The sequence below is a fragment of the Microtus oregoni genome, unplaced genomic scaffold, assembly GCF_018167655.1.
Source record: "Microtus oregoni isolate MIOR12 unplaced genomic scaffold, Mior012 000005F_ref0000423, whole genome shotgun sequence".
Lineage (NCBI taxonomy): Eukaryota > Metazoa > Chordata > Mammalia > Rodentia > Cricetidae > Microtus > Microtus oregoni.
In genome coordinates, this window is record NW_024543064.1 from 16,529,074 (window position 1) to 16,546,916 (window position 17,843).

The 17,843-nt window shown below is 52.4% G+C and overlaps 1 protein-coding gene across 5 annotated transcripts in view; it reads left to right on the forward strand.

The window, feature by feature from the left end:
* The window catches only part of Ephb2 (EPH receptor B2), a 181,571-nt gene extending 164,434 nt beyond the window's left edge, over positions 1–17,137 (forward strand). For 3 of the 5 annotated variants that reach the window (XM_041651220.1, XM_041651217.1, XM_041651219.1), the window contains exons 8-16: positions 1,549–1,657; positions 2,441–2,508; positions 9,884–10,006; positions 10,465–10,712; positions 11,592–11,807; positions 12,320–12,469; positions 14,353–14,546; positions 16,129–16,284; positions 16,763–17,137. In XM_041651220.1, coding sequence (XP_041507154.1) covers positions 1,549–1,657; positions 2,441–2,508; positions 9,884–10,006; positions 10,465–10,712; positions 11,592–11,807; positions 12,320–12,469; positions 14,353–14,546; positions 16,129–16,284; positions 16,763–16,871 — 1,373 coding nt within the window. In that variant the 3' untranslated portion in view covers positions 16,872–17,137. The remainder of the gene's footprint in view (positions 1–1,548; positions 1,658–2,440; positions 2,509–9,883; positions 10,007–10,464; positions 10,713–11,591; positions 11,808–12,319; positions 12,470–14,352; positions 14,547–16,128; positions 16,285–16,762) is intronic. The other 2 variants (XM_041651221.1, XM_041651218.1) reach the window with 1 other exon arrangement.
* The last annotated feature ends 706 nt before the right edge of the window (positions 17,138–17,843 follow it).

Here is a 17,843-nt window from a genome sequence, read left to right on the forward strand (position 1 = left end):
TTCAGTGTCATGTCTTAGCTTCCAGCCTTGGAACATGGGCATTGGCTCTCATCTGGCTAAACCGTTCAGAGGCTCTTGGATGACCCTAACTTCCTGTCCTGCTGTAGAGCCTTCCCTGTATGTTCACCTGTCTTCCAACACTTGCCTCCTCTGCCCTCTGCCCTTTCCTCACCAGCGGCCCCTCCGTATCAGATGAGCTCACTGGCAAGGCACCGGGCACCGTCCCAAGACCCCTTTATTAACTCTACAATTCTGTTCCTGCTGTATAACAGGCCGTGTGCAGGCACTGAGAGCCCAAAATGACCTCACCCTCTGACCTTGACAACTCCTCTTCTTAATAATACCGTGGAGGAGGGTGCTGGAGGAGGGTGCTGAGGTAGCTGGTACCCGCCCAGCCGATGCCAAGTGCATCTGTGTACTGTCAGTCACATCCCAGCCTCAGGGCCGGCAGCTGAGCTCACATGCTGGCTTTGACCTCTTCTTTCCTGGATAGCCTCAAGCCCGTTCTGACCTCCACAAGCTTGGTTTTCTCAAGCATAAGAAACCACTGTAAGGAGCGTATTACAGGGCTGTTAGGGATGTCTCTGTGAGTGACCACTGTAGGGGAGTGTATCACAGGGCTGTTATGGACGTCTCTGTGAGTGACCACTGTAGGGAGCGTATCACAGGGCTGTTATGGACGTCTCTGTGAGTGACCACTGTAGGGAGCGTATCACAGGGCTGTTATGGACGTCTCTGTGAGTGACCACTGTAGGGAGCGTATCACAGGGCTGTTATGGACGTCTCTGTGAGTGACCACTGTAGGGAGCGTATCACAGGGCTGTTATGGACGTCTCTGTGAGTGACCACTGTAGGGAGAGTATCACAGGGCTGTTATGGACGTCTCTGTGAGTGACCACTGTAGGGAGCGTATCACAAGGCTGTTATGGACGTCTCTGTGAGTGACCACTGTAGGGAGCGTATCACAGGGCTGTTATGGACGTCTCTGTGAGTGACCACTGTAGGGAGCGTATCACAGGGCTGTTATGGACATCTCTGTGAGTGACCACTGTAGGGAGCGTATCACAGGGCTGTTATGGACGTCTCTGTGAGTGATCACCGTAGGGGGCGTATCACAGGGCTGTTACAGACGTCTCTGTGAGTGACCCTGCAAACAGTAATAGGAGTCCAAGCTGGCTGAGTGTTCACTGTGAACCATGGATTGTCATAGATTTACCCACAGTCCTATGGGGTGAGAACTGTCAGTCCCCCCTTACTCAGCTGGTAGACTGCTTGCCCAGCACGGTCAAGATTCCTGCCCAGGGAGCCGGGTCCCAGCCATTCCTGCTTATTACCATGTCAGTGTAGGAGTGCAGGGGTCCCTATGCCCATTTTATAGATGAGGAAGAGAGGATTGAAGCCAGTCGTAGGCTTATTCCTTCTCACGTCTCATTTCCTGCTCAGTATGAGGCAGTTGCTGCGTTGGAAGCAAGAGGGGAGTCTTTGGGGTGACCTCAGAGACCGTCATGGTGGAGGGTGGAGGCAATAACCACTGCACTGTCCCTGCAGCCGAGTACCAGACCAGCATCAAGGAGAAGCTGCCCCTCATCGTCGGCTCCTCTGCTGCTGGCATAGTCTTCCTCATCGCTGTGGTCGTCATTGCCATCGTATGTAACAGGTGGGTGGTGGCTTCTGGGCCTGGTCTTCAGCCATAGTCGGGAGCAAATGGGGACTTCCTGTCAGCCACTGGTGGCAGGGAGAGGCTCCAGTAGGCCAGGATACCTTAGGTGACTGCTGACCATCCATACAATAGCATCAGCTGATGTCCAGACAAGTACACGGACAGGGTTGCACACGGAGGCACTTCAGCAGTGAGGACCATTTCAGAACAGTGGGCAAGATGCTGGCAGGAAGCTTGGAGCTGTGGGGATGGTGAAGGAAGATGCCATTCATTATCCCAGGCAGAGGCTGAAGTGCTGAAAAGATGGAGGGGCTGGGCACGGGTGGGGGTGGCAAGGCAGAGACAGGAGGGAGGAGCCAGTCCCTGATGGCCATAGGACACGATGCCAAGATGCTTCCTGCCTAAAGAGCTTCCCCTAACCCCACTTCCCAACTGAGGGCCAGAGTAAGCTCAGACAGACAGACAGACAGAGCTCCTGGTTTTAGTGGGGTCAGAAGACACAACGAGAATCTGAGGACTTCGCGTCTGCCTTAAAGGGACTTGGCTGCAGTAAGGGGGGAGGGGGGGGACGGGACACAGAGTGAGCCCGGGTCTGAGGAGGGAGAAATGGGAAGGGGAAGAGGGATGAGGTAAAGGCAGACAAAGGACAGGCCTAAACACCACCACCTCCAGCAAGGAAGTGGCCTTAAAGGCTTGCCCACCCTCTCTCCCTATCACCCACTGTGGCTCCCACCCCCCCGGGTGCCTCCAGGTGGCTCCAGCCCTTTGCTCTTGTTCCAGAAGACGGGGGTTTGAGCGCGCCGACTCAGAGTACACCGACAAGCTGCAGCACTACACCAGCGGCCACAGTACGTACCCGCCCTGGGGCCCTCCTCTGCCATTTCCATGGAGACCCCGCCAGCTGCTGCTGCCCCCCGCCCTCCTCATTCTTCTCCTTCAAGATTTACTCATGTTTAAATACGTGTGTGTGTGTGCCTGAGTATATGCGTCTGTGTGCGCGTATGAGCCATGGAGGGGTGGGGTGTCTGTGGGATGTACACAGAGGACATCACATCCCCTGGAACTAGAGTGACAGGTGCTTGTGGGACGCCTGGCTTGTTACATGGGTGCTGGGATCCGAACTCCAGTCCTCTTACCCCTGCGTCATCTCTCCTGCCCCTCTCGAAGGCCAAGGAGGTCCTGGGTGTGCCAGGCTGCCTCTGACTTTTTGGCTCTGGCAGCTGCTGTTCCATGTGCACTTCCTGTGAGGACCCCATCATGCACCACCGCCATCTTTCCCTTACTCCATCCATTCTGACCTTAGCCCTCACCTGAGCCAGTACCACCCATCTTACCAGACACTGTCCTAACTCTTGCCTGGTCTCCCTGCAGATGTAGCAGGTCTTCTCCAGATCTAAACATGTCTTCCTGGCACTAACAGGTCACCAGTACATAGTGGTACCACACATGAGTGAGCTATGTGGGGAGAGGGACCCAGAGCTGGGGGGTGTGTATGGGCTTAAGTGGGGGGGTAAGCGAGGGCCTTATTGATGGTGTTTCATTTGAACAAAGACACAAAGGGATTAGGAGAATGGGCTGCTCAGCTATCTCCAGGGAAGAGCATAACAGGCCGGGGAACTAGCCAGTGAGAACGCCGCAGGCCAGGGGGATAGCCAGTGAGAACACTGCAGGGCAGGGGGTTAGCCAGAAGCTTGTAGGTAAAGCAGGCTTGGCTAGAATGGAATGGGGCCAGGAATGGGGGGTGAGAGTGATTGTCAATCATGTAGACCTTTGGCTTTTCCTCTAAGTGAAGTGGGAAGCTCCAGCAAGTTCCGAGCTGGGGACTGACTGTCTGTTACAGTCTCAGCAAAGGCTGTTGGCTGTTGACTGTCCTGGAAGTCACTCTGTAGACCAGGCTGGTCTTGAACTCACAGAGATCGGCCTGCCTCTGCCTCCTGAGTGCTGGGATTAAAGGCGTGCGCCACCACCACCTGGCTTGAAAATTTTAAAATAGACCCCAGGATTTGTTCAGAGATCAATATTCTTTAATACTGAGTTTTTGTTCCCTGCTCTGAATTCTCAGAACTATGCAGGATGTGTCCCGGATCCCGTGTCCTACCCGCACAGCCCTACACATCCAAGATGGAGGAGAATGTGGAGAGGCAGAAATGTGTGACTGGCTCGGGGTCACCAATGCAAACTCAGATTTCCCAGCCATCAGCATGTGCTGAGTGGGTACCAATTTCTGGGGTGTCTGGATGTGGAACCAGAGGGGCTAATATTATTTCTTATCTCTGCTGTGCCACTGGCCAGCTGGTTGACCTGGGGAAAAACACTGAGCCTCTCTAAGTCTTGGTATACTTCTATAGACCATAAAAAGAGTGATGGGTCCTTCGGATGAATCCGTGGATCTTAGCATAATAATAGTGTCCTTATAATAGTAACATTTAATAAAAGCCAAGTCTACTTTACATGAGGCAACAATTATTTGTTGCTTTCTGTTTGCCAAATGCTCTGCTAAGTCCTTTAGAAAATTTCTCCGGGGCTATGGAAATGGATCACTAAGTACGTGTAATGAGACATGAGAACCTGATTTGATCCCCAGAACCTGTGAGGGAAAAGAGCCAAGCATGGTGGTACCCGATTGTAATCCCAGCACTTGCGGGGGGAAGGGGGATAGGTGGATTTCTGGAGCTCACTGGCCAGCCAGCCTAGCCTAACCTGCACGTTCCAGTGAGGAACTCAGTCTCAGAAAACCCAAGGTGCGTGGTTCTTGAGAAATGACAATCAAGGTTGTCCTCTGGTGTCTGCACATCAAAGGCATGGGCCACTGCTGCCTGGCTGAAGTTGCTATTTTTGTAAGTCAGACACAGGCAGATACTAACGCTGATAGTATTTTACCTGGCAGGATCATTCAAAGGGATGACTGGGTTTTAAACTGCCAACTTTATAGAACAGATTCATACCCAATAAATGTACACTGAATGTGTATGCAGCAAGTGTCTATTAAGTATCTGCTGTATACCGCCTTCACACTCATGGTCAAGCAAACACACTACAGCAAGGGCTTCTGACCTGGGATTAGACCGTGGGAGCTTGCCATGGCCTGTGAACTCCAGTATTGCATGTGGAATATGGGAGTGTACACAGCCGTGGGAATCCTTCTCCAAGGGGCAGAACTGTGTGTGGCTTTCACCAGATTCTCAAAGGTGTTCATGACCCTAAATGAGAAGAAGGTTCATAAATGAATCACTGGGATTTTACCATAAGCATTCGTTGAGTGCCTGCTGTATACCAGTCCTGGGAATTGAGCTGGAACATGACAGAATTGCCTCTGCCTTCTTGGCGGAGAGGGGAAATGGTAAAATGCCACAGGCACCAGAGAGTTCCAGAAAGGGGATGCAGGGAGCTGTGGGCATGGGTGTTTGGAAGTTGTGGATCAGGACAGAAAGGTCACAGACACTGGGGTCATAGATTGACAGTGGAAAAGGGGCTGTGGTACCTAAGGAAGGCCACAACTGCTTCTGGAGAAGTCCAGTCAGGTTTCACAGAGGAGATGGCGTTTGATATGGTCTCAGGGAGGAAGAGGAGGTGCCTTGAGGGGGTAAGAACAGCATGACCTCAGAAGCAAGAAGGGCTGAGCTGTGCCTGGAGCCCCTAGGAAAGGATCTGTATTAGCTAGTGTCTTCAGTCTGCTGTCTGCTGCTGTCACAAAACACCCGAGGCTGCATCAGGTGTAAAGAAAGGAAGTTAATCAAGCTCTCAATCCATTGTTCTGCTGAAGGCCCTGGTGGAGGGTTTAGTGGCAGGAGCCTGTGTAACAGGGAGAAGCCACAAAGAAAGACCAGTAGGAGGACTGGGTTTGTTCTTTAATCTCTTGGAAGATCTAACTAGTCTCCCTGGCCCCACAAACCTGCCTCCATTTCTCCCCAGGGTTGTGCTCTGGTAACTTGTCTCTTAAAGGGCCCACCACCTCTCATGCCATGCTGAGAACTAAACCTCATACATATAGACCTGCTAAGGAACAGACATTATCCAAACCTGAGCAGAGGGCTGAGTGAGGCAGTGCCAAGCAGAGGTGCTTTGTCCTCCTGTCTCCGCCCCCCCCCCCCAACCTCACAATCCTGACATGCTCCCCGCTAAGGCTGGGATGGCCTCTGGCTGCTGCCCATAAAGGTGCTGACATTTACTGAGAGTCTCCTTTGCTCCTGGAGTGACCTCATTCCTGCCCTCCCTGCCCAGCTGGCCTGTCAGAAAGGATCTCCGGGAGTTGTGTTAAAACTCAAGAAGCTGAAAGCCAGGTCCCATGACCCATGGTATTGAGTCTGAGCAAAAAAAGGGCTTCTCCTGGCTCTGAGGAGGCTGACTTGGAAGGAAGGAGATGCGTCTCATATGCCAGGTTAGGGGAGCCTGTGCCAGGGCCAGCAGGAGTGAGAATCGTGACAAAGAACTATCCTGGAGGCTGGAGCAGTGGCTTAGCGGTTAAGAGCACCAGCTGCCCTTGCGGGGGCTCAGGTTGTGCAGTACCCACATAGCAGCTCACACTGTAACTCCAGTTCCAGGGATCCAACGGCCTCTTCTGGCTTCCATTGGCACTGCATCCGTGGGGTGCACAAACTTAACATGAAGGCACAAAACACTCACACCTATAAAATAATGTTTTTAGTAAAACAGAGCCATCCTTGAGGTCTGGGCATCTATAGCTCTGTGGTAGAGCATTTGCTGAGCATGTACACGGGACACAAGGCCCTGGGTTCAATCCCCAGTCCCATAAGTATAAGAGAATCAATCTTGGGACTGGAGAGATGTCTCCGCAGTTAGGAGCACTTGCTGCTCCTCCAGACATCCAGGAGTTCAGTTTCAAGTTCCCACATCAGGTGACTCACAACTGTCTGTAACTCCAGTCCAAGGAATACAATACCTCTGGCACCTGCAGGCACGTGCCATATTTGGATGCATTCACCTACACGTAATTAAAAATAATAAGTACCTTTTAAAAATTAAGAAGAAAAAGAATCACACCTGTGCTCAAACCTGAAAGACCTGGGGGCCCCCGAGATACACGGCCTTGGCCTGAGTGCTTGACTTCATGGAGCTGAAGTTCTGTCCCCCAGCTCCTGAGAGGATGAGGGGGAGATAAGAAAATACATGCAAAGAGCCTGGCACAGTGTCAGGCTCAGATAAAGGCTCAGCGAGTGACAGCTGCTGCTACCATAATTCATCTTTGTTGCCTGGATCCTCCACTCTCCCAACTTGGAGCATCTATTGTGTGCAGAGTTCTGAGACGTGTGCCAGGGAGAGAGCAATGAGACGAGAGCCTGTGCCCAGCTCTCCTCCCAGGCCCTAGCTCTTGGCTGGTGCTTCTTATTGTCTTTGTGAAATCTTGGGCTCCTATACAACTCTACTGAAAGTTTTGTAGCATATGGCCAGAAGAACATTGTGTGTATGTGTGCATATGCGTTGGGGTATGTGCCCATGAGTGCAGGTTCCTGTGGAGGCCAGAAGAGGGCACCAGATTTGCTGGAGCTGGAGATTTGAATGGTTATGAGCTACCCAACATGGGTGCTAGAAACCAAACTCGGATCCCCTGCAAGAGCAGTGTGCACCCACAACTGCTGAGCCATCTCTCCAGTCCCATAAGTTTCTTATTTAAAAACAGTGTATGTGTGTGTAATGTGCATGTGTGTAAATACAGGCACACACATGCCACAGTGTATGTGTAGAGGATGGAGAATAACATTAGATGTTGGGCTTTGTTTTCCACTTTGAAGCAATCTCTTGTTTTTCCACGGCATGCTCCACACTAGTTAACCCCTGAGCTTCCAGGGAGTTTCCTGTCCCTTCCTGTCCCTTCCTGCCATCCCCTTATCGAAGTGCTGGGATTATAGATGCTGCTGGATCCAGCACTTGTAGCCACTGAGCCACCTCCCCATCCCCATTTATAACATTTCGCAGCTGAAAAATCTAGTCATGTATACTCAGTGATGGATTTTTTTCAAGACTATTTTATTTTTTGTGATATTTATTACCATAATTCTGGACTTTGTACATTTCTTTTTTAAAATAATGTGGCTCAGTTCTGTTCTTCAGTTTTTATTTGTTATTATGGTGTATATATAGATGACTATATGATGTGCACATATATACGTGTGGAGATCAGAGGGCAAGTTTTTGGCGTCAGCTCTGTCCTCCCTCCTCACCGAGGCAGGACCTCTCCTATTGCTCCCGCCATGCTGCAGACTCCACAAACTTCCAGGCTATTCCCTTTTCTCTACTGCCTGTCTCTCTTTGGGAGCACTGGAATTAGTGGTGTTTACCACCATGTCTGGCTTTTTGTTTTTACTTTCTTAACATCATTTCCAGAAATTAAACTCTGGTTGTCACGCTCATGCAGCAAGCAGTTTTACCCGCTGAGTGAGTCATCCTGCCAATTCATGAATTACTATTTTAATTCAAAAACAAGTCAGTAATAATTATACTTTATTCCTGGGGGGTTTGGGGGCATCTAAAAACCTATCCAGGGGCTGCCAAAAGGCTCATAGACTCAGTTTGTAACCCCTGACTGAAAGGGCCAAGTTAGCCAGGCGGTGGTGGCGCATGCCTTTAATCCCAGCACTCGGGAGGCAGAGGCAGGCAGATCTCTGTGAGTTCGAGGCCAGCCTGGTCTAGAAGAGCTAGTTCCAGGACAGGAACCAAAAGCCATGGAGAAACCCTGTCTCGAAAAATCCAAAAAAAAAAAAAAAAGAAAGGGCCAAGTTAGAACATGTATGCACACATGAGCGTGCATGCACCACACAAACATACACACACAGTTGCAAACATAGCTAATGCATTAGAGCTAGGGCTGGCCATATGCTGAGATGTTTCATTTTGATGGGTCTCTTCTAGTGCTCCACCCTGCATCCCTGGTATAAAATCAATGAGCATGTCTGAGTGCCAATAAAACTTTACTGGTCACACAAGCAGAAGGGCCTGGACTCCCAGATTCATGGGCTGTCTGAAGTAGAAGCAGAGAACAGTCATCATATAGTGCTAGGGTCACACAGCTGAGCTGGGTTGGTGGCCTATGAGGAGGACCCAGGGGCTCCAGCTTCTGAGTCCTAGAACAGCTGCCTGAAGTGACACAGCTTCCAGCACGGAGGAGAATGGGAGTGGAGAGCTGGGAGCCCAGAGGAAGGCCTGGGTGTCGGGATACCCAAGTCGGAAGGGGAAGACAGACTGATAGCCCTCCTTCCATCACAGCAGTTCAGTGACTTCATCACGGGTCAGAAGGGGACTTTGCTGCCCAGACTGTTCAGATTCTCTCTCTGAATCCACACACGTAAACATTGACAGCAGGTCAGGAATGAAATGAGTGTGTCCTGGATCTGGCTTCAGGCTGCTCACCAAGGAATCCAGGGATCCAGAAAGGCTTGAGCCTCAGCTAGTGAGGATACAGGAGTGTAGGATACTCAAGATGTGGTGAGTGAGGCACCCACAGGCTCATGGACCTGGCTGCAAGTGTGTATGTGCGTGCGTGTGTGAATGTGTGTGTTTGTGTATTGTGGTGTACTTGTGAGCATGTGTGCTTGTTCGTATAGATGTATGCATGTTTGTGAGTGCTAAGGTTAGTGTCAAGTTTCCCACCTTTATTTGGGGGGCGGAGTCTCACCGAACCTGAAGCTCATCAGTTTGACTAAGTTAGCTGCTATTGAGCTTCAGGGATCCACCCACCTCCATCCACGTGTCCCAAACCCCAATGCTGGGATTACATGGCCATCCTCCTACCCTGGCTTTAACGTGGGTACCAGAGTTCTGAACTCAAGTCCTTGTGCTTGAGTGGTGGGCTCATCACTGAGCCATCTTCCAAGCCCTCTTTTCGTTTACGACTTCCTCTTTCTTGTCCTTGCACCTGGATTCTGTATCACAGGACTGCAAACCTATCCAGCCTTTTATTCTATGCCGTTATCAAAACCAGACACCGCTAGTCGATCCCAGAGTCTTTTAGCTGCTCCAGAAAGCTATTAGTGATCTGTGATCTTAGAACAAGACTAGAACCTATTTATCACTTTTCTGATCTCCATCCCCACCCCCCACCTTTCTACTCGCTGCCCATCAACTCAGTGAGACCTAGATGGGTCAGGTGAACTCAGAAGAGGACCGACCATATAGGAGCATCCTTACCCTGGGGGGACTGCCTGCCATTTTTCCATGTGTGCACCTCTGGAGCCTGCCCATGTAACCCAGCCTGGTCTTGTCCCCCAGTGACCCCAGGCATGAAGATCTATATTGACCCTTTCACCTATGAAGACCCTAATGAGGCAGTGCGGGAGTTTGCCAAGGAAATTGACATCTCCTGTGTCAAGATTGAGCAGGTGATCGGAGCAGGTAGGTAGCAAATGCCTCAAGGTACCGTGGCTTTGGCCATGGGTGGGTGATCACAGTGTAACCCTGAAATTGATGATAAGTTGAAGATAGGGGCCTACAAAGAACCCTCAGAAGTCATTCTGTAAAACCATCATAGGCATAGAAGGGAAACTGAGGCTGTCGTGAGGCACAGCAAGTTGGAGGTTAAACTGGATCTGGAGCCTACCTCTGTCCTTTCCACCATGGTCTTGTCCCCAGCTCCTCAAGTCTCCCCATGTACTCATCCCCAGATACCTCAGGGCAGCCGTGAAGGACCCACTTTCCCAAAGATGGCTGGGCCTGTTCTAGGTCCTACATTCACAACGGGATCCTGTGTTTGCTAGAATGAGGTCATAACGCACCTACAATGGGAGTGGCAGGCCACAGGGAGGTAACACTTCCCACATGACACTATATCTGTCTCAATGTGTCTATCCCAGGGGAGTTTGGTGAGGTCTGCAGTGGCCATCTGAAGCTGCCAGGCAAGAGAGAGATCTTTGTGGCCATCAAAACCCTCAAGTCGGGCTACACGGAGAAGCAGCGCCGGGACTTCCTAAGTGAGGCATCCATCATGGGCCAGTTCGACCACCCCAATGTCATCCACCTGGAGGGGGTTGTCACCAAGAGCACACCTGTCATGATCATCACTGAGTTCATGGAGAACGGCTCACTGGATTCCTTCCTCCGGGTACGGAGAGCCCAGGGGTGTGAGCAGGGTAGGAAAAGGCTGCTGGGCATAACTTCGTTGAATTTCGAGAAAGCGCTAGGCCAGGAATAGCTTACTGGTCACTACCGTTCATTGTCTTACCCTGACAGGCACTGTTAATCAATCCCAGAGCTTCCTCTCACTCAGAAGCAATCTCAGAGTCCTTAATGTGGTTTCCTGGGAAGCCCAGGCATTCCCTCAGGGTTGTACCACCTGAGGTGCCTGCCTGTCCATGCTCAAGAAGCATTCTCATGACACAGCAGAATAGAGTTCAGAGAGAAGAAGCATTCGCCCAGGGTCAGAGGGCCAAAGGGAGAGCTACAGCCATGGCTGTTGACACCCATCCAAGGGTGTTCTGCAGACCTTGTAGCTCCCCCAAGTTGCACAGGATAAAGGAGACAAATCAAAGCAAAAGGCCAACAGATGAATCCCCTCCGGACAACGCAGTCAGCCATCAAGACAAGCGAGCGCTGGCTTGGGTGTCGGGAGTGTGCCACTGAGCCAGCTGTCACTCAGCAAATGTTGATGAAGTTGGTCCCAGCACCAGCTTCCTGTTCAAGTCAGCACAACCCTAAGGGATGTGTGTCACTTGTGCCCTGTTTAACAGGTGAGCAGTTAGACTCAGAGAGTAGGTCATGTGTCTAAGCTTGCAGGGACGGGGTCAATCCATGCACGCTTACTCCAAGGCTAGTGTTCTCCCTACTGTCCTCAAGTTGGCCTCTCCTAGGCCACGCTGAGGTTCCTGGGTATCTGAGTCTTTCCTGCGGCGTGTACAGAGGTGGCAGACAGCTGCCACTGTGAGCAGTTCCAGAGCACTGACACTTGCTCTTCCATCCACTCTATTTTCCGCCTTCCCCACAGCAAAATGATGGGCAGTTCACAGTCATCCAGCTGGTGGGCATGCTGCGGGGCATCGCAGCTGGCATGAAGTACCTAGCAGACATGAACTATGTGCACCGTGACCTCGCCGCACGCAACATCCTCGTCAACAGCAACCTGGTTTGCAAGGTGTCTGACTTCGGGCTCTCACGCTTCCTCGAGGATGACACCTCTGACCCCACCTATACCAGCGCTCTGGTAAGAGGACAGCAAGGGTCCCTGGGCATAGCCACCTCTCTAAGCTGTGTGTATCCACCAACATGCCCAGGCCAAGCCTTCACTGAGCCCTGGAGACAGGAAGGGACACACAGAAAAACTCCTGGGCTCTTGGGTTACCTGGGCTGCAGAAGCAGGGAGATGGTGAACAGAAGAGAGTGAAGGACTGGACGCCAGAACATGGCCTGGGAAGGCAAGAGAGACATGAATGAGCACACCGTGGAATCTAGGGAATCAGGAACTCTCTGAGAACCAGGGAAAGACTTTCTGGGAACTCAAGGATGAAAAGGTGGACTCCAGATGGCAGTGTGGGGAAAGGCGTTTCCAGCAGAGGAAGCAGCGTATAGAAATGTGGTTGAAAAAAACTGAGGAGTTTGGAAAACAACGAGTTTCTTCCTGGGCTCTGAAACAGCACAGTATGGGGAGTATTGAGAGAAGAGATCAGACAGGTCACTATCCCCCCCACCCCATCAACCTCTTCTCTCTGTTCCCAGGGTGGGAAGATCCCCATCCGCTGGACAGCGCCGGAAGCCATTCAGTACCGGAAATTCACCTCAGCCAGCGACGTGTGGAGCTATGGCATTGTCATGTGGGAGGTGATGTCCTACGGGGAGCGGCCCTACTGGGACATGACCAACCAGGACGTAAGTCTCCGGGATGTGGGCAGGGTTTTCCTGGACCGCCAGATTGAGGAGGGCAAGACCAGGGACTCTTGGCCTTGGGCTGATTTCCCTGAGATTGAAGGCCTGGCTCCCAGGCAGATGAACCTGGACTGTCACCGAGGAAAGAGGGAGGTCCACCTGCTCAACCACCAATAGGCGAATCCTCAGCATGTGGGAGCAGCTAGGCCCAAGAAGCCATGCTGCCGTGTGTGTGTGTGTGTGTGTGTGTGTGTGTGTGTGTGTGTGCGCGCGTGCGTGTGTGTGTGTGTGTATGTGTGTGTGCATGTGCGTGTGTGTGTGTGTGTGTGTGTGCGCGCGTGCATGTGTGTGTGTGGTGTGTGTCCGCGCGTGCGTGTGCGTGTGTGTGTGTGTGTGTGTGTGTGCGCGCGCGCGTGTGTGTGTGTGTGTGTGTGTGTGCGCGCGTGCGTGTGTGTGTGTGTGGTGTGTGTGTGTGTGTGTGCGCGCGTGCGTGTGTGTGTGCGCGCGTGCTAGCTAAAGTGTCGTGGAACATGTGTAAAAACCAGAGGACAATCTGTGGGTATCAGTTCTCTGCTTCCACCATGCGGGTTCTGAGTTCTTGGTAGCAAGTGCCTCTACCTGCTAAACCGTCTCATGTGCCCCGAGATGACTTTTCAGAGAATCAGCCGCAAGCATCAGGGATTGTTATGGTCAGGTGCCAAAGTGTAGAACACAAGTGTCAAGCCTTGTGGGTGTGGAGGCCAGGACAGTCAGGACGAGGTCAGCCAAGAAGTCTCCACAGAACCAATAGCCCTCGGAGAGCGAGGGCCTGCGGTGGGAAGAACGGCTCTCGCAAAAGTGTAGAGGCGAGGATGAGAAGCAGGGTCGGGAGCTTGGAGCGGAAACTCAGTCAGAAAGGGTAGCGAGGATTTGTATGGGTCAGCTGTCTGTCATAACGAGCTGCCTGAAACGGTCACCTTAAAAGGAAGAAAGGTTTGAGCTCACAGTTTCGGTCTATCTAGTTGGCCCATCTCTTTGAGGACCATACGTGACAGTGGAAATGTAAGGGAAGCTGCTTGTTTCATAACAACAGGAAGCAAGGAGAATGGAGAAGAAGGGACCAGCATCCCAGTGTCCCCCTCTTGGCATGCCTCCAGTGGTTTATCTTCCTCCCGCTGGGCCCCATCCCCTAGAAGAGTTACCACCCTCACGTAGGTCCCCAAGTTGAGGACCAAACCTCCAGCACATGGGTTTTTGAGTAACATTGAGATCCACACTGTAGCAGGTTTCAGGGGAGGAGTCTGAAGTCTCCCCAGGAATTTTCATTCACACAAATACCCTGGAAGGATGAGGCTCCTTGAAGGGGAAATTCGTTAAGCTGTGGTCAAGTTCCGTTAGAAGAGTCTTATCTTCATGGTGGTAGAGCAGATCGAAGGCATGTTTGACCTCCTGTCTCTGATAGAGAGGCAGGTATTGGCTCTAAGGTCACCGGCCAGCTCAGGGCCCAGCTCTCTATCTGGATCTCTGTGAGCACTCAGATTAAGGATATGGCTACCCTAGAGTCAAATGGGGCCAGCAGGGATGTCCACAGCCGTCAGAGCCAGGAGGGGGCTCGCAGATGGTGAAAATGAAGAGCTGGGACAGCCCAGTGCAAGGAAGTCACCCTGATAGGACTTGGGAACAGGCTGAGGTTTCTGGGTTTCCAAGGTTGGCAGAGAGAGGGGCCAGGACTTGACACAGGAGACAGACAGGCAGTGGATGGTGGGAACCCATGGTGGAACCCAAGGCAGTCTTAGGAGCTCAACGAGTCCCCATGGGTCAGGTCTGCAATGCTCCAGCGATAAATGTTCCTGGCTAAAGTCCTCACCCCCGCCACCCAGCCCCACTCCGCCTCTGCCATTCCCCAGGTGATCAATGCCATAGAACAGGACTACCGGCTACCTCCGCCCATGGACTGCCCGAGCGCCCTGCACCAGCTCATGCTGGACTGCTGGCAGAAGGACCGCAACCATCGGCCCAAGTTTGGCCAGATTGTCAACACGCTGGACAAGATGATCCGAAATCCCAACAGCCTCAAAGCCATGGCGCCCCTGTCATCTGGGTATGGCTGCCCTGGTCCCACCCTTGTCTCCAAGCCCTTGCTTCTGGGTGTGATTCACTTTAGCCCCACCCATCTCCTCTGGGTGCTATCTGGGCCCTGCCCAGTGACAGTCTGGGGTGGTGGAGGAAGACCCTTGTAAAGCAGGGTTGGAGGGGACAGCATTTAGGAAGCACTGCCTACCATCTGGAGTCTCGGTGGTGACTGGCTGTGTTCAGCACAGATTCCTCTAACTGTTCTTTCTTCCTCTCCACACCCAGCGTGCATTTGTGCCCTTGTTGGAACAGGTACAAATGCACACACACACATAACCACTTGTGCAAAGTCCTTCATGCACAGAGTGAGGCACAGCACTCATGATTGGTCACACACACACACACACACACACACACACACACACACGCGCGCGCTCTCAGAACCACGTAGCCACCAGTGCACACATGCCCCCCTTCAGAAGGCCATACCCACCACATACATGTCCCCAGGATGGAAATACCAGCTCAGCCCCAGGACAGGGTTCAGGGACCCTGGGACTTCCTTCCTGCAGTCCCAGGATATGCTCCATTAGGCTTGCCTCATTATTGCCTTCCAGAGGTGGCTATATGCTCCATTAGGCTTGCCTCATTATTGCCTTCCAGAGGTGGCTATTACAAGGTCAGGCGGCTGCTGACCCTGCTCAGTCTTACTCTCTGGAATCCAAGGACAGCTATCATACAGGTCATACGACTTTCATGGGTCACATAGCTGCTGGTCCCACTAACAGGGACTGTCAGTCCCACGGGGTTTAGGGGGAAAGTGTGCAACCAGGTACCCCTCCACCAGGGCCAGCCAAACCTAGATTCCTTGAGTCAAAGTCTGTCTGTGGCCATGAGGTCTTCGTACTAACTTCCACCTGTTGACCCTGACCCTGACCCTATGTCAGTCATTCTTCTCTCTAGAGCAGTGGTTCTCAACCTTCCTAATGCTGCGACCCTTTAATACAGTTCCTCGTGTGGTGAGCCCCCCAACTGAATTATTGTACAGCTGTAATTTTGCTACTGTTATGAATTATGGCATCAATATCTGTGTTTTCCGATGACCTTAGGTGACCCCTGTGAAAGGGTTGTTAAACTCCAAGGGGTCACAACCCCTAGGTTGAGAACTGTTGGTCTAGATGAAGCCCCTGATCCCTTCCCCTCATGAGAGCTGTGCACGCCTTGCCCACCCAGAGGCTGTCCCATTAGCTCTGAGCCTTGTCTGCATGTGGTAGATCTGATGGTGTGGTCCATGTGCTGGAAGCACATACCAAGGTCAGAGAAAGGGGAAGACAGGCTCTAGGGGAGGAAGCAGGGACTAGCTGGCACCATCGCCCAACCGAAGGCCCTCCTATAAGTGGGGATTCCCAGAGCCTTCCCCAGGTTCCTCCGGCACTCATGATACACCCTTATACAAGTTCTGACTCATGTCCATATTCCGCATAAACACCTACACACACACTCACCTGTGTTTACACAGGGATACCCACACAGGTACCACATGCATTCCTATCCTCCACCTGGCTATAAGTGTGTGCCCTGACCATCCCCTGTCCCCTGCCCCTCCCCAGCATCAACCTGCCTCTGCTGGACCGAACGATCCCTGACTACACCAGCTTTAACACGGTGGATGAGTGGCTGGAAGCCATCAAGATGGGCCAGTACAAGGAGAGCTTCGCCAACGCCGGCTTCACCTCCTTTGACGTTGTATCTCAGATGATGATGGAGTAAGTGCCTAGCGACCTCCGCCCATCGCTGTTGACACCCGCTCCCCACCCTCCACCCCAGCAGCCAGATGTGGGGCGCGGGAGAGTGAATAGGCAGTGACCCAGCAGGGGTAACGGGTAGCAGGGACTAAGGAGTCAGGCACATCCAGATCTATAGCCGGGTCCACCTGGTGTCTCCCAAAAGCCTGGGAAGAGTTTTCATCTGCAAACCAGGGTTTAGTGAAGGAGAACCAAGGAAGTGGGTACATGGCCAATCCAAGTCCATCCACGCTTCTGGATGGCAGAAGGAAAACGGGCCTCCTGCCTCTGCATCGGCTGATCTGGCCCCAGAGTCTCTTAGTCCAGCCTTGATACCCGTTACCCATCCCCACATCCTTTCCCTATCCCTCAGCACGAAAGGGCCTGGGGAACTTAAGGCATCTGGCCCACCACCTCCTCAACACATACGTTTTCCTAACTCTGTCCATCTCTCCCAAAGGGACATTCTCCGTGTTGGGGTCACCCTAGCTGGCCACCAGAAAAAAATCCTGAACAGTATCCAGGTGATGCGGGCCCAGATGAACCAGATCCAGTCTGTGGAGGTTTGACATTCGCCTGCCTCGGCTCGCCTCTTCCTCCACGCCGCCCCCTAAGCCCCCTACGTCGGTCCCTCTGCTGCCCTGTCCACTGCAGGGTCCGCCACCTGCCAGGAGGCCACAAGGCAACAGGAAGCACCAAGCAGCACTCCAGCCAACAAGACGTCACCAAGAACCCATGCAAGTCAAAGGAAGGAAAAGGGAAAGGGGGGAACGCGCACCTAGATCTGGGAGGGGGCGGGACAGGTAAGGACCGTTTGTTCCAAGAGGATTCTCATAAGAAGAGTGATGATGGTTCTTAGGGGAGAAAAGAAAAAGGCTTGGGAGAGCCACACGGTCTGTCCCATTGGAAGCCAAGAGCATTTTCTCTCCAGCTCCTTCTGGGAAGGTTGAGCTGGCCGGAGCCAGGAAACATTTCCAGGATGATTAATATGAAGGGAAGAGATGGGCCACCCTCCTTGCCTGGCCTTAGCTGTGTCTTGGAGCGTCACTAACGGCCCAGCCCTAGGCACAAGGGGCAGAGAGACAGGCAGCCAGCCCACATAGGCTCCGAGGAGTCCATTCCAGCTGCCGCCAGCAGACAGGAGACTAGTTTTGTCCTGAGAGACGATTTCAAAAACTCCGAGAGACTTTCAGCTAATGGTTCAGGAGGCGGAAGAGGAGCTTCTGGCCTCCCAGGTCATGCCAAACAGGCCAGATCTTCCTGAGGCCCAGCCACCCAGGTCTGCAGCCCCAGGAGGCCCTGCCCTGCCCGGGTGCCTGCTCCCGCTCGGCCTCACCCTGAGGACAATGCTGCGGGTGACTGTCATCAGCTACGACTGCCACTGAGAAGCATTGATCTTGCATCTGGGTTTGTTTACAGCAATTCATGGACTGGGGGTATTTTGATCGGGGTGGCTTTGGTCTGGGGAGGGTTTGTTTGTTGGGTTTTTTTTAAATGACAATGAAGAGACACTTTGACATTTCCTACCTTTTGAGGACTTG